Source organism: Chamaea fasciata, unplaced genomic scaffold (assembly GCF_029207755.1).
Source record: "Chamaea fasciata isolate MVZ Bird 193981 ecotype frontalis unplaced genomic scaffold, bChaFas1.0.hap1 SCAF_1, whole genome shotgun sequence".
Lineage (NCBI taxonomy): Eukaryota > Metazoa > Chordata > Aves > Passeriformes > Sylviidae > Chamaea > Chamaea fasciata.
In genome coordinates, this window is record NW_027094086.1 from 91846298 (window position 1) to 91863008 (window position 16711).

At 40.4% G+C, this 16711-nt stretch overlaps 1 protein-coding gene across 2 annotated transcripts in view; it reads left to right on the forward strand.

Moving 5' to 3' along the window:
* The first annotated feature begins 4019 nt into the window (after positions 1-4019).
* The window catches only part of CDKAL1 (CDK5 regulatory subunit associated protein 1 like 1), a 383001-nt gene continuing 370309 nt past the window's right edge, over positions 4020-16711 (forward strand). The window contains exons 1-4 of one of the 2 annotated variants that reach the window (XM_066189290.1): positions 4020-4086; positions 5854-5891; positions 7491-7657; positions 10471-10583. In XM_066189290.1, the coding sequence (XP_066045387.1) occupies positions 7491-7657; positions 10471-10583 (280 nt within the window). In that variant the 5' untranslated portion in view covers positions 4020-4086; positions 5854-5891. The remainder of the gene's footprint in view (positions 4087-5853; positions 5892-7490; positions 7658-10470; positions 10584-16711) is intronic. The other variant, XM_066189285.1, reaches the window with a different exon arrangement.

The window sequence follows — 16711 nt, forward strand, 5'->3', positions numbered from 1 at the left end:
GACTTCTTGCAAGCTTCATAGAAATGGTGTTATTGTAGGATTAAATCACATGAAAGCCGTTGTTGAAGATCTGCTTAACCTGCCTACTGATAATTCTCCAGAATTTCCTAAAAGTAACATTGGAAAGAAGTTGTGTTTTCTTGAGTCACTTCTAACAGTCCCTTGTGCCAGACTGATCTTTACAAACTTTTACTTCTTTTCTGGTATTGGTGCTGCACCTTTCTAGAAACGCGGCCATCCATCAACTGCCAAAAAAGGGGAAAAAAATCACAATAATAAAATCACAGTAATATGGTTGATTGCTTAAATGCTGTACCTCTGAGAAGTCATTTGTGTCTTGTCAACTTCCTGCACACTAGGAGAAGGCTATTGCTTTCTCTGTGCACCTGTACATATTCAAACATCTGCACACAGCAGTACTGAAAAGAAGATTACAGAGGTTCTCTCTATATTCTTGATAAATAATAAAGGAGGGCTAGATAGGTGTGTTCTCTGATCTCCCTTCGAAGCAGAGGTGGCAATAAATATCTGCTGTACCTCCCTGGCCTGTTCTCAGTTTCTCTATTCTCCAGTTACCATAAGCACTTTTTTTATTGGCCCCTAGAATCTGCTACTGGTTACTAGTTTTCATGTCATTTTCCCCTCTCCTTCCTTGTGCTTTCTGTATCTGTTTTGCAAACTTGGGATGTGCTGAGGTGCAGGATAAAAAAAGTCAGCCAGTAAAAATACTTAATCCTGCTCCTCCAGGCTAGCGTGGGGTACCTGAACATTATTCAGTGTACAAGTATTAGTTCCAGGGAGGTTTTATTGGGGCCTTTATGTGCTGCATTCCTTGGCTGCCAGCAGACGGAAAAGGTTTTGGAAAAGTCTGTCAACATGGCCTGAATGATAGGCAACTATTTATGCCTTTACACACAGGATAAGAGTTTGAAGAAAAAAAAAAAAAAAAAAAAAAAAAAGGGAGGTTCATGCTCTTGAACCTACAGTAAGAACTCATCCACCTACAAATGACAAGAAACAGTCACTATATTCCTTTTGACTTATACCTGAAAGAATAAATTGTACCTTGGTCTTGATGCAGACGTGAACATTTTTGTTGTAGAAAGAATGAAAGGTATGTGAGGTAGTCTCTGTAGCATGAAACAGCTGTATGTTTAAAAGCACCAAATTTAGTATATTGTTTTTCTCCCTGTGTGAACCACAGTTAATGGGCAATACCATTAGTGTTCCTGCAGCCAACAATTCCCAACACTAAGTGAACCATGAGCCTGTAAAGCAAAGTCAGTGGAGTGATATTAACCAAAGTATCAACAAGTAGAATCCATCATCTCTCCATTCTGCTTTTCTTTCAGAAAAATAAGATCTGTCTGGATATTACTCTGCAGCTAAGCAATGATCAGAAGAATGCTTGACCTTTATTAAGTCTGAGAGTTTCTTTACTTACTATTTTATTTCTAAAACCTGACAGGAAGAAAGTGTCATATATAACAGGAAAAAATGAGTTATTACCAGTTCTGAGTGGTGCTTAATGTTGCTCAAAACTGACCAGCCAGATTCTCCTAAATTCTATATTTCAAGAGTAGGGGATAAAAAGGTCTAATATCTTGTATCTCTTTTAGGACTCCTCATTTTTTTTCTGAATACTCTCCCACCCATTTCCACCCAGAACTGATGTTAGTTATCAGAGAATAAGGTTGCCATGTAAAAATTGAGCCCTCACCTCCCTGGCTGTTTTCCTTCCCTAAGGATGCTTGTTGAGATGCTCTAAACCCACTAAGGATGTACCTTCTACTAACCAGGACCTGAAACTGAGATCTGGATTTTATTTTCCCAGTTTTATGTATTTTTCCAACTACCTTCTCCTGCAAAACCTACGACTTCAGCTGGTAACCCAGCCCGAGGCTGGTGTCTTTGAGTCTACCAGCCCTGAAGAGTAGAAAATGAGGCTCTGCAGCCAACTTGGAAAGGATTTAATCTAAAGCTCTTCTTTGGACACTCAAGGAACTGGGAGCATGCATGCTGCCAGCCCAGGGAAGGTCAGCACTGGAAGTTGTACTCCCAGCCACTGTCACATAAAAAGCATTTTTCCCTGCTAGATATGGATAAACTTCTTTCCTGCGATCAGGAGGTGGTAGGAAATTACTCGCTCCCTTCTCTCCCTGCCGTGCTACCTGCTGTCTGTGCTCAGCTTCCTCTGTTACTATAAATATGTTACAAAGCAATTTAGCTTTGTGAGCTTCCAAAGCACTGGGAGAGTGCCTTCCAATTTGTGGTTACATCCTAGAACTCAACTGGACTAGGACTGTGCTGGCAGAAGGGCTGCTTGATACGATGAATTCTTGGCAGCTGGACAAAGTAAAGGCTTTGCCGGATCATGCTGGAACTGATCAGTATGGCCTATTTATGTCACTAGGTGTGGGACTCGTGGGTTATTCCTGCCTGGGAGCTGCTCTTGGAGATCACTGCCTCCCCTTAATGAGTAGCACTTGTCAGTGTTGGTCATTTGGAGATTTTTGGTTGTCTTGCAGTTTGTGCTTTGGTCTTTCGGTCAGCTGTAAACATGCACTGGTGTGTGCCCAGTTGGGTTTAACCAGAGCAGAAACACTTGGCTGGTGGGGAGAGCTGTGAGGGAGTGCAGTGCAGTGCTCCCAGAACAGAGAAGATGAATTCAAGGACTGCATGTGAAATACTTTGAACATGGGAAACTGAAGAGAAAGAAGGAAAAGAGTCGCTAATGTTATCAGCCAGGAGTTAAAATGCTGACTGGGGATATAGTTACCTTTACTACTGACCTAGTAAGGACTTCTTACTCCATAGGAGGAGGTCTGAAATCGATCAGCATGGCCACCCATTTTGAAATATTTTCCTCTATTCTTTCCTGGGCTAAAAATTCCACAAAGGTAACAAATTACATCACACAGTGTCTCATTGAGAGCATCTCTGGAAAGTGCTTGTGTGCTTCAACAAAGACCAAACAGGAAGGCAAATATATCTTCAACTGTAACAATGATTCTATCATGAGACCAGGGTGATATTAATAGTGCTCAGTCCTGCTCAGAATGATTTGTTCTTAAAGACTGATTTAAGTGAAGTGCTTATTTCTTTCTGTCCCAGTTCTCTTCTTTAAATCTCTTCTGTTCCTTTGTCCATATTTTCTTTTTTCCCTTTTTTTCTCCCTTCCTGTGAGCATTGTCAGATAAGCATTATATAAAATAAGCGCGAGTTTGTAAGAAAAGGAGAGGGAGATGATATTTGTAACTAGAAGTTGTCACATTTTGTCTGTGAGTACACACAAACCTATTATAGAATACACCCAGGGTTTTAATTCACTTTCCCTCCAGTTCCAGGGAGACTATAATCTGCCTTTTTAAGAATAAACTGATTCCAAAGGCTCCTTCTAAGGAGAGAAACCTAATGTTTGAAATGCAACTACAGGAAATGGTGGCTTTTACATTCCAAAGCTGACCACCTCAAAATAGAATATATTAAAGATACAATATAAATAATCGTTTTAGGTTAACTGTGTATATCAAAGCCAAAGAAAGAATAATATGCTCACTCTCTACAACACTTTGATCACCAAAGACACTGCATGCTTAATCTGCTCAGAGCTTTATCTTCAGCCATCCAATAACCACGCTGGAGTTTTACTAAATATCAATCAGAAAAGTTTGGAGGAAAACAGTGCCAGAAACGTCAAGTATCTGATACTAAATATTTTGACCAATATAATTTATACTATTCAGCAAAGTTGCTACTAGCATTGTATTTTGAGGAAATTAATGATGAAAATAATAATAAAGAAAGCGCATTGCGGCCAGAAGAGGATTGAATAGTTCATCGCCCATTTGGATCAGATACATCAGCATCTCAAGTGCTTTAACTGGATAGGTGTTGCTGGGATTGCTAATTTCCAGTTAAAACGGAGGTGAGTCTCCAAGGCTCGGGGAGACCGCGTTCTCAGTGGCGAAGCGATGGCGCCGCGCCCTCCGCGCTGTTTTGGCCTCCGCCGGCCGCCGTCCTGGCCCCGCTGCGCGCGCGGGGCCGCGGGGCGGGGAGCGATGGCGGAGCCCGGGTGAGGCGCGGGTGAGTGTCGGGGTCGCGGTGGGCCACGGCCCCTTTCCCTTCCCTCCGCTTTCCTCCTTTCCCGTTCTTCCCTCCCCTCCCTGGCTCTGACGGTCTGGCCGAGTTCCCCTTCTCCTGCCTGAGCGATGTTCCCGTCCCCTGTGGGGCCTTCCCAGGGCTGCGCGTTAACGTCGGGAGGAGGAGACGAACGTCCTGGCGGGAATCTCCGGAGGGGTCGGTGGCTGGGAGGCAGCTCGGGGCTGGGCTGGAAGCCGGGTAGGGGGGCCGAGCCCAGCCGGGCTCCGGGGTGAGCGTGGTCCAGGCGGCGGCCCGGCTGCCCCTCGCCCCTGGGCCGTACTTGTGTGCGTGTTTATACATATATATATATATATATATACACACATATATATACATATATATATGTGTGTGTGTGTGTGTTGTTTACCTACTTGTGTGTATGAAGAGAGACTGCGGGAACTGGGTCTGTTTGGTCTGGAGAACAGAATACTGAGAGGGGATCTCATTAATGCGTATGACTATCTCAGAGGCGGGTACCAGACTCCTCAGGTGCCCAGTGACAGGACTAGGAGCACTGACCGTAAACTAAAAGGCAGGAAGTTTCACTTTAACAGGAAGAAGAACTTCACATCGAGGATGGCAGAACACTGGAACAGGCTGCCCAGGGGGGTTGTGGTGTCTTCCTCTCTGGTGACATTCAAAACCCGCGTGGGCACTTTGCCTTGTAACCTCCTCCAAGTGGCCCTGCCTTGACGGGTTTGGATGGTCTCTGGCGGTCCCTTCCCAACGCTAACAATTCCATCGTTCTTTGATACGTACATATACACACACATACATGTACGTGTACTTCAAACTCAGTCTCGCTGTGCATTAACGCTGCAGGTTTTTTCTGCTCTGTGTGAGGCCGAGGATAAAATCCCGGGGTTTTAGCGGAGACATCTGTTGGTAAATAGCTGAAAAGGGCGGTCCTCTAACAACTGGATGGAAGTCCTCCTTTCGTATGTGCCAGGAGATTGAGGAGGGGCGACCTCCTAGACAAACTAGACTGGCACACGGGAAGTTTTGTTTGTGACAAGATGTTAAAACAACTCTAGTCTTTTATTTGCTTGCTAACATTTTTTTAAGAAAACTTCGAGTTCTGTAGGTGCAGCTTGGCTGTATGAGAAGAAAATATTAGCTTCTGTTTTTGTTATCGCTTCTTATTTCAGTCAATCTACCAGAATAGCTGCAGGAATCCATCTTTCTTTTTTTTTTTTCTTGTGAAGGAGATCTCATGCATGCATATGGATGGAACTAGTACAGATATCAACTAATCTGTTTTAAAATAACTTCACAGTGTTTTAATTTTTAAAAAAATTGTGAACTAAAGACTTGAACTAACATTCACTGTTAATCTTTCTCCTTTCTTTCTTTCAAAATTTTAAACTGAATGAAGACAAAATCTGGAGGAAATCTAAGATAACTTAAATACACCTGACTTTGACACAAAAAAAAAAAAAAAAAGAGAGAGAGAGAGAGACTCCATAGAGGAAGGATAAAAGGAGTAGTGTCCCTGCTCAGGAGATAGGGAAAACGTGGGAACTCTTCCACCTTGCCAGCCAGCCAGCATGTGTACTTGGTCCACATGAGGTCAAACTGAGCAAGGAGTGTATTCCTGCAAAGGGAGGATGAGTGCTTGTTGGACAGTAACAGGAATTAATGGTTTTCTGTCTGCTACTTCTGCTTGTTTATGCCATGTCTTTTTTCCTTTTCCTCCTCCCCACCCTCCAGGTTTACTGTCCAAGAGGATTTAGAACTTGCTTGAAAAGGTAGGAATTTTCATTTGGCTGTATTCTTTCTTCCATGGGCCTCTGAAATAAGCTGAGCTTATTTGTTTTTCCAGTTGCTCCATTACATTGGATATTTTTCTGTAAGAGAAAAAAACAACAAATCAAGACTTTTTATTCCCTTCCTGATATTGTTGTGATAACTTAACCTATTTGTACATATTCTCAGTGGTATAAATTAGTGTAAGAGATGTGTCACCTTTCCCTCATATTCTTTATTACTGGACTTTTCACAAATGGTTATTTTTGTTCACATTTTGCTGCATAATTGTATAGATCCTGTTTTTTTTAATTTAGAAGAATGCTAATTGCCTGAGTACCTAGGGCAGGTGTATTCTCTTTGTGACACCATTTTCTTCCTTTTTAAGTTAAATGCAGATGTGTGATGGTTCAGCTTACAGGAAGTTTTATTTTGAAGTGTATTTTGCAAAATTGACTGAAAGACACATGCTGGGTACATGCACAGGTGTTTATCTTCTTATGTTCTTCAGTAATTCGTTTGCAACATCTGGAAGTGTTTCTATGCCAGTAGCAAATCTTTGGTTCCTGAAGTCTAATTTTAAAGGAATGAAACCCTTGTTTTTCATTGTCAGTTAGGAAAGTGTTGTATTTTCCCTGTCAACTGTGAAATACCCTTGTATGATTTCCCTAGTAAGCTGTTGGTTTATGTAAAACACCTGAGTTTCCAGTGGTACTTCAGACTATTCTAAGCAGGAGTTACAGCACAGTGTGTGGTGTGTAATTAACACAGTAACTCTTTTTACAGACTTTTCTAGCAAATGGCTTTTTTTCAGTTCCTGAAAACTAATCTGGATTTTCACATCTGCTGGGAGATACATATGCATATATATTTAATTTCTTGTGGAAAATAAAATCAGATATTAGCAATCTTTTAATATATTATTCTAGCCAGATTATAGTATATTTATTTTTATTAGTTAGGTGCAGTTATTTAACATTCTGTACCTGATAACAGAACTTTTTATTTTACTGTCCCAGTGAATGAACTAATTCAGATAAAAGGCCTGTGGGATCAGGAGTTCTAGGAATAGTTTGGTTGTTTTCAAAAGGACTGTGAGGACATATTTGGATAGTGTCCACACACAAATAAGCGCCAGAATGGCCTCTGAAGCAGTCACTTGGATTCTGTGTCTTTCATTCTTCGTGTGTGATGTGAGTGCAAGTGCATCCATCATAGAACATGAGCTCACTATTTTGTTATGATGATGACATGATTAAAAATACCTGTATCTTGGATGTGTCGTGCCAGAGCAGATGAAGGGGTTTTGAGTTAGGAGATGACAAGATACAGATAGTTTATAAATAAGCCCTTAAGAATCTGTATGGTCTGTGACTTTCTCCATTCCTGTGTTTGAGGTATGGGGGGGACGAGGGCATTCAGGAAGTGTCTGGTAGTGGATTGTTTTTGTGTACTCAGTACCCCTCGTGTGTGTGATATATTGCATGTGTGCTTACTGATACATCTGACATTTCTTTATGAGAAATGTGCAGTAGATATGAGGCCTTGGTTTTATATTCAAATGCTTTCCTAATGCCATTCTTCTCCAACACTTCTTGAAGATGCCTGCTGTCTGTGAGTCAGTGCTTGAGGATATTGAAGACATCGTGTCAGCAGAAGATTTGAAGCCACACGATCGGCAGTTTGTGAGAAGGAATGTTTTTCCCAAAGTGCGAAAACGCAACTCCCAAAAAAACGTTCAGGCAGATGATGAGCCCCCAAGTGACAGGTGAAGTCTTACATCGACCCTGTGTTGGTGCTTTTCTTATATCTCCTATGTGCTTGTCAGCTTTCAGAAATAAGGTGGAGGTTTGTGTTATATCTTCATGTAAAATCTGTGTACAAGATAAAAATGAGTGAAATAGTCCTTAGAGAATAAACTGTAAATCCTAAGCAAATTTCTTTTCCTAGACAGATTTTCTGAGGAAATGAGTTATTGCTGAGATATGGATGAGTGGAATAGTCAGACTGGGAAAATGGTTTCTGTTACACTTTTGTGTGTAAAAGATTTCTGAAAAATTGTCGTTGTATCTCAATTACCTAAATACAATCTGAGCTCTTCAAAATGCGGTTCTGTAGTAGCCTTTTGACATCTGAAATGAGAAATAGGAACAAAATCCTGAGATTTGCAGAAGGGTTGGGGTTGGAGGGTCATCTTGAGCTAACCCACTGCTTGAGCACTGCCAAAAAGAGCCAGTTGGCAGGATTCTGAGTAGGTAGTTTTTGAGTATCTCCAGGAGATGGAGATTCTGCAGTCTCCCCTAGTAACCTGTGCCAGTTCTTGGTCATTCTCAGAGTGAAAAAAGGTGTTTCCTGATGCTCAGAGCAAACCTCCCACATTTTAGTTTGTTGTTGCTTCTGGTCCTGTCACTGTGCACCACTGAAAAAAATCCTGCCTCTGCTTTCTTTGCACTTTCCCTTGAGGTATTTATATACTTTGAGATCACCCTGAGCCTTCTCTTCATCAGGCAGAAAGTCCCAGCACTCTGAGTTGTTTCTGTTATGAGGGATGTTCCAGTCCCCTCATGATCTTTATGGCCCTTTGTTGGGCTGTGTCCAGGATGTCCCTGTCTCTCTTGTGGGTGCATCCTGTCAGGGCCTGGGGATTTGTGTATGCTCAATGTGCTGAGCTGTTTATTCCCAGTCTCCTTTCATGAAGGTTACATCATCCTTGCTTCAGTCTTCCAACCTGTTTTCTGCATCCTGGGATTTGCAAAGGCTGTACTTGTGTGTACATCCTGCAAGTGACACAGTGAAACTTCTTTTGAACTTGCTGTTTTATTTCAGTGGAAATAGTATGCAGTAAGCACGAAATGCATCTTTGCATTTTTCCTACTTGTGATTTCCATAAGAACAGAATCAACTTTCTGCTACAGTGGAATTGATTAGAGTATAGGTCAACTCAGTTACTGATTATAGTTTCTAGTGCAGGTCTGAGATCTGGGTTGTTTTGTTGTGGTGTTTTTTTTTTTTTTTTTTTTTTTTTTTCCCCCCTCACACATTAGTTTCAAGTTGATGGATATGATTTCCCTAGATGATAAAGATGAAAATAAATTGTGTATGAAAATTTAATTGCCTGTGGAGAAATAAAATTCTGGGTTTTCACTGGCTTTCAAAAGAGATTTTATAAGAATAACAACGCGTCTCTATCCTGATGCCCCTAGAAGTGCATTGGCCCCAGTCTGCCAGGAATGTATACACAGCTGAACTGATGTTCTGTAGATACTTGACACAAGTACTTCATGCCCCAAAGCCTTCAGGTACTGTGTATTCTCTAGCAGGCTCTTGTTTTAGTGTTTTGTACCCAAGAAAGCACGTTGAACACGTGTTGTTTAGGCATCAGGAAGTCTAAATACCCTGTGTTTACAGTTAATGATCATTAATGTTCCATCAACAAATTTCTATTTTTAGCTAGGGGAAGTGTCTGTTAAAAAAGAAGCGGAGAGGGGAAAAAAAGCTGTAGGCAGGGCGTAGTATTGTGTTCCAGGATGTGTAGTGTTCTTGTACTGGCATCTTTAGCTCATTGGCAGTTATCCCAGGAATTTGAATGAGAGCTTCTTACAGAACCTTTTGTTGGTTTTTGGAGCCTTTTATGTGCTAGCTCTGCAGTGCATGTCTGCCATGCTGCCTGTGTAGCCTGGAAAGGTTGGGATGGGGCTTTCCACTGTTCGTGCAGCTTTTGGCCACCAAGTAAATTTACACAGCTGGCTTGTGGCCTAATTTCAGTGCTGTCACTTGAAGATTACTTGTTACATGATAAGATAATTTTGACAAAGTTTGGGAGTTTAAGTTTGGGAATTTTTTTGGTGTTTGTGTGTTTTGTGGGGTTTTCTTTGTTACTTTAACATAATTGCAATGTACTGAATCTGTTGTTATCCTACAGCTCCTGCACCTTCTGCATGCTAAAACTCTTTTCTGTCTCTTTTCTTGCTAGTTGTGGTGGATTGACTCTACCACAAGGGAGAGAACTGGAAGAGTAAAAGTGAGAAAACCTGTGGGTTGAGATGAAGACAGATAAAGTGAAGGAAGGAGCAGGGAAAAACCCCAAGTGATGCAAAAGCAGCCATTCGCCACCTCCCACAAGCAGACTGGTACCCAACCAGTCTCAGAACAATGGTTATTTTGGAAAGACCAAACCCACAGCTTTTATTGCTGAACATGATGTCATCTGGAATGAGTTATCCTGTTGATCAGATATTCTGTTCATGTTCCTCCCAACCTGTTGTCCATCTGCAGCCTGCTTGTGGTGGGATGAAGCACAGTGGGAAACAAGCAAGCATTGTTCAATCACGGTTGCAGTCACAAATGCAAAACACAGCCCTATATGAGTGTTTTGTTACCTTATCCCAGCAAGACCTAATGCCCATTACACTAAAATCACATAATTGCTGCTCTTCCTAAGCTGTTTTGGAGTTGTCACTGTTTGCATTGTTTATTTTATGTTTGAAGAATTACAGTTCATTCAGGTGGTTCAGTGGTGGGCTTAAGGGGGAAGCTTGTTCACCATTTCACTTGCATTTCTCATTTGTTTTTACTTGACAGCATTATTCCTGGTGTTCAGAAAATCTGGATTCGTACATGGGGATGTTCTCACAATAATTCGGATGGTGAATACATGGCTGGACAGCTGGCTGCATATGGATACAAAATTACAGGTAACAGTAAGAGTGAGCCCTGTAGTTCAGTCTTTCTGGAGTGAATGTTCAGAGCTGCCAAGCTGTCATCAAATGTTTTCACTCTTGATCATGCTTTTAAAAATCCACTTCTGATCCCTTTCTGATCTGAAGGTGAGGAGGTAAAGTGTTTCCCTGGCAATAAGCAGAATGATTACAGGACTAGTGCTTTCAGAATGGTTAGATTTTTCTTGACAGGGCAGACATCAGAGAGATGTCGTTCAGTGCCTTTTTCGGACATTTTACTTGAGACGCACTTGAAAAGTTTTCATAAGAGTGGACGGCAAATATATTAATTCTTGGTCTTTAACTGTAATTGGTGGAACCTAAGTGGAAGAGGGAGATAGGCAATGTGTTCTCACTTGGTGATGTGAGTGTTTGCTGTGGAGCAGAGGTGGTCTACTCCAGCTGAATGATCTTTTGTTTCAGGAGAGATGATTGGTAATATGGAGGTGAGATGATACAGGATTGTACCTTGTAGGTTCCAAAGAGCTGAGAATGCTATTTCTCCTTCCCTTCCAAGTGCTTAAAAAATTTCCCCATCATCTTGTTCTGCCTCCCCAATCCTAAAAATACTCAAACTTCTGGTTATGCTGACCACATTTCATCTCCTTAATGCAAAATATGCTGACAAAAAAATTGAAAAGTTGGATTAATACCATGTTTTGATAGACAGGTATTATCTGAATACTTCTATGTAGCTTTTGACTAGTCTAAACAGAAACTTATTTTATTAAAATATTAATAAAATAAAATTTATTTTATTAATTAATTCAAGTTCAAGTGTGTCTTGCACCTAAACTTGGATACTGAAAGACTACAAAGTTTTCTGTCCTGATGTTTTCCTAAAAACAGTCCTGATTTCACAGAATGGCTGTTTCTTTTCTGGAACATGTCATGATATCGCTAAACAGTTGCATCTCATTTTCCTTTACTGCTGTTGATCTTTCTTACGCAGAAATAAGACACTGAATTATTCAAGTGCTGAACTACTTTAGGGAACCCAGGTGATTATTAAATTAGTAGTACACCTCCAGAGCAGGTATGCTCTTTCCACAGACAAGTGGAGTGCTGGTCCAAAAAGCCTTATTTGTGGCAGCTGCTTGCATAAGATTGCAAATATGTTCTCATTATGGCTTTCTTAAATTTAATTCCTCTTTACCTTAGTTGTTCTGATGCATATTATTCCAGGAACTACTTTTGGCTTCAGATTCAGATGGCTGTTCTGTGCTTTTGGAATTTTACTGGGAGAGATGTAGGAAAGATGGGAGTGCAGTGAAGGAAGGAACTACCTTAAATTTCTGATACCTTACCTTTTTAGAAAATTAACGGTTTATAACATTAGAATAGAAATAAGTCTACATCTAGAATCTGAATCTGAGAACTAAAAACTTCTTAAAAATTGCAGTTGTTGGGAGAAGAGTCCTGGAGTCATTTTGGTAGCTGTACATGAAATTGACCTCTAGTTTCTAGTCATTATTAAACCTAAGTCTTGATTTAGTTTATGTTAATGTATGTACATACATTAAATGGAACAAACAAAAAAGCCTTAATGCTAGGTGATAGGCAGGAATTATGCAGTGTAGTTTCTTCTTTTTGCAATTAAGTAATTTCTGTCAATATGTTCTTAAAAAGGCATGTTTGGCTTCTTTTAATATTAAGTCATCTGGGAAGTTCAGATGGAATGTCAAATAGGGATTTAATATTTTTGTCCTAGGCAGTGAAGCAGCTACTCAGTAATAGTAACTGTTGCTTAACATGATCCAAATGTCAAACGTTTCTTGAAATTAAACTTAATACTGTTTAGGGTATGCAAAAAATAAGAAGAAAATGTTTTGTAAGAGCTATTTTGTAAATCATTCCCTGTGTTTCTAGAATTTGTTAGTTTCATGTAAAACTGTTATAATCTTGGGGAGAAGATAGAGATACTCACTAAGATGGAAGGTTTTCTGTTGTCACAGTGTCTTGGACAGCTATTACTTAAAGAAAAGTGTTTGGATTAACTGATTTCCTACATGTTCCTAAGCTTTTGAGACAACACTTACTGAAAAGATGCTGGAATAATGTTCTGGCTTTAGAGAATTAGATGTGAGCTTTACTTGCAGATATTGCTCCATTGTGAAGGAGTCAAGGACTGCTTCTAGTGTCGTGTGTCCAATTGCAATATTGGGGAAGAAACATAGAAGGAAGAAAAGCAGCGTCAACCAGACTCCTGTTGCTAACTGGAAGTTGTAACAATGCAAGCTGCCTTTCAAGTTGACTCATATGAAACTGAACACGGATATAATGTCCTCCTTGCTTTTCATGTATTTCAAAGATGTTCTTTCTGTACAAGCACCCTTTGTTGCTTCCAAAGGTGAAAACTGAGGGCTGTGCTTTTCACAGCAAAGATTGCCTCTGTCTGGGGAGAGACCAGAGTGTGAATCAGCAATATACAGATAGTGCAGTAACAGCAATGGTGATTAAAGGTCAGGGGCTGCATCAGCTTAAAAATAGGCAAAGGGAAACCAGCAGAAGAGCTGAACCTATTTTTGTATCTGCTTTTACAGTGTGAAGGTGGGCAGCATTCTGAGTAAATCTTGCATACCATCCTGTGGGAACATAAAGCTCCTTTGTGAGCCTGAGCCACACAGAACTGTGTGGACCAGCTGCTATCAGTGTAGGGCTGTGCCATGGGTACTTGTTCATATTCTGAAAACGGTGTAGCTGATGATGGCTTTACTGGTTCTAAAACTGGTTTTGGTTTCTTGGCAGCATGACTTGCTGTATAGTTTAGACATGCCTGCAGACCTGCTGGAGTGCTCCCTGAGAGATACGCCCTGGAGGAAGAAACTCTCATGGTACAGACGAGTAATGCCTGCTGTGAAAAACAGGAAGTGGGCGAGCTGGGAGCTTTCAAATATTGTGAGCAAGGTTTTTGTTTGGGAAGGGAGTTCAGTATGCTTGCCATGTAGCTGTACTTTCTCTTTGAAAAATGGAACTGCACATGTATAGCCAGACAGAATACTTTGACTTCTGAAGTGGGTGGTTGTATTCACATATGTTGACATCTATATGTTTCTAGTTCTGTGAAATTAATGAATGGGTTTTGGCCCAGCTTTGAATGCATTTTGATGGATCAAGACATTAAGTATGCTTGTTATTTCTTACAGATTGCTTCTGGCTCAGGGCTGTTCAGGTCCAAAGCATTCCCCCCTCAGCCATTGTAAAACCTGCTGGGGGCAGGAAAGGCATTGCTAGTAACTTAGAAATACCAGAAGAATGAACAGTAACTTTTTTTTTAATGAAAACAAAGCAAAAACTGTTATTAAACATTCAGTGAGTCTAAAACCAGTCACAGTTTATGTGCACTACACTTTTGTGGATTTTAGAAATAAATGCTAGCACAGAACATACTCCTCCTCTAGCACGGGACTCTACAAACAAGAATTCTTTCTGCTAATTCAGTGGGCTTGGCTTTGATGTAGCACTTAGAAATTGGGTTATGTTACAGGCCTTTAGCTTTACTTGTGCAGTTTTAGACTAATCTAAAATTAGATTAGACATCCTATTCACTGTTTCAGAAATTTCTTCTGTAAGTGTGTTGGATGGAAAGTTGCTGTGTAGAGCTCACTCCATTTTTATGTTTAGTTGGCAGGACTTGTATCAGTGAGACTTGCCAATTCTTATTGAATCCTAGTGTTTGTAGTCCAAGTTACATGTCTTACAGCTCTGTAACTCCTTGTGCAGAGAATTTATGTATTTCTCTAAAGCAAATATCAAATAATATTTTGAAATCCTATTAAATTATCTGGGGGGGTTTTGCCCCTTCTCCTTGTTAATTTTCTAAATACTTATCAGTTTTGCTTACCAGTGGATATAACTGAGGTGTCATTAAGACTCTCCATCTGCTTAAACAGCACATTTGAGTAGAAGAAAGAAGGAAGAAGACAAGGAAGAAAAAAGTGATCTTCTTAAGTCTTCATGTTGAAAAGAAGACAGGTGTAGAAGGAAAGAGTCTGCTGTTGAAAAGCAGATGGGGTGCTACAATCTGAAATGGACTTCAGCATTCAAAGCATTGTCTCCTGTTCACTGTGTTGCATAAGGCATGCTTGTGTAGACTTTGATCATCCCCATACAGACACAGCAAAGCATGCTGCAGTATGAGTTTTATTCATCCAAGTGCAAAATAAAGAAAATTACTAAGACTGTACAGGTGTTGATTCATGGGTTGTGAATCACTTAAGAATCTGGTCCTTTGTTTCAAGTGTTGTTTTAAAAGTACTTTTGTACTACAGAATAAAATTTTAAAATTAGATTTTATTTTATTGTTTTACAGTAGAGATCTCTTTAATAGGTTACTGTATTATTAAAATGAGCTCTCTGCAGCCTACGTAGTGGTTGATGAAGTATTTTGACTAAGATCTCTGCTGGTTTCCAGTGCGTGCTTTTAGTCGCTTGGAATCAGCAGTTGGTCTTTCCATTTTTTGCACTTCACCCTGCCTGTAATGCTTATCTGTTCCTTCGTAAGTATCATTTAAAATGGTAGTGACTACTTTGTAATTTTTGGGTTGAGGCATCCTCATGGTGATGTATTTTAAGTATTCTTTATTAAGCTAAAAGACGAATCATTATAAGGCACTTCATTAAGTGCCTTATCAGTCAGAGAATTCAAGGTTAGTCCTTGCATTTGGATTTGTACTTTTCAAATGGTTCTGAGTGCAGTTCCAATTTAGAAAAAAAGATAATTTACAGTCCTTTTTCGAGGGCCAGGGTATGCTTGGTGTGTGTTTAAATATGCAAAATACCCCACACTGCTTTTCTGTTGATGAGAGGTGTTTCTGTTTTCTCTACAACACTGCGGTCATGAAACTGTCTCTGAAGCAGCTGAGCGTTGGAGAAAAGTGAACAGGGATGTAAATTCTGGTGTTTTGTACCCTTGCTGAAGAACTCCCCCGTTGTCTATAACTTGTAGAGTCACAGCCCTGTATAATTTTTTATGTTGCTTGATAACCTTACCAGCATACCTGTTCTGTGTCAGATTTCTCTTTCTGATTCAAGCTGACTTTTAATCTGGATGCAGAAGCTTTCGGATGTTGATACTGGGCGAGGCAGTAAAATAACATAATTATGTACCTATTGTCTTGAGATAATTGTCTTGCAGTTCCAGCAATGCAGATTCCTGCTATTAGAAGACTGGAATTGCTGCTTGGCATAAGTTTGTTCTGTGTGCTGTTTCTTAGTGCTCAGGCTTGAAAAGTGTGCTCTGACATGCAATTAGTATGGGAATACTTGGGATGTGGAGGTTTTCTTCTTTTTAAAATCTGGAACTTTTATGGTGAGATGGTTAGGAGGATGAGGAGAAAGGATGAAATGGGACATAGTGGGGAAGAAAACAGTTGAGGCTCATGGGATGTAGGAGATGGAGTTGCACAACTGTAGACGATCAAGATTTCACAGTTCTTTGGAAGGAATAGATATTCCCAGTGCATCCAGAAGTGTCCTATAAGCCAGTGAGGGGGACAATGAGTCTGGTATTGTTGGGATGGTTTCTTGCAATGTAGAGTTCATACAGCATCATGCTGTGAGTCATCTACAGCACTGCATGTTCCCTAAGTCTCCATAAACTAACGTATAATTGTGGTTTTGGCAGCTGTGTATTACTGCTCCAGTGTTCCCTGTAAAACTTCCTAACCCGTGTGTGGCTAGACTTCTGTTACTTATCACTTCTGACTTGTAGCACAGTGCAAGATCTACGACCTCTTTGTGGTGAGTTTTTCCTTCCTTGGCTTCCTCAACATCAACTTCTTATTCCTGTTGGGCAACTTTCTGTTAAGTGGGGAGTCCAGCTTTGAGGATGTTGTCTCCGTTACAGGATAGAACTCCAAGTTCTCAAACTGGGAAATGTGTCCCCATTTATGGGGGAGCTAGATAAGAATTAAAGTCTGTTTTCACCTCATAATTGCATCACTGCCATTAGCACTTGATATGACACGTGTGTACTGTCCTTCTTTATCCTCTTTAAAACCGTCTATTCATCTCTGAGTGCCTTTTTTTTTTTCTTTCAGTGTTTTTATTTTACAATCATAGTGCAGGCAACTGAAAGTTGGGAGCACGCTGAAGAACCTAAT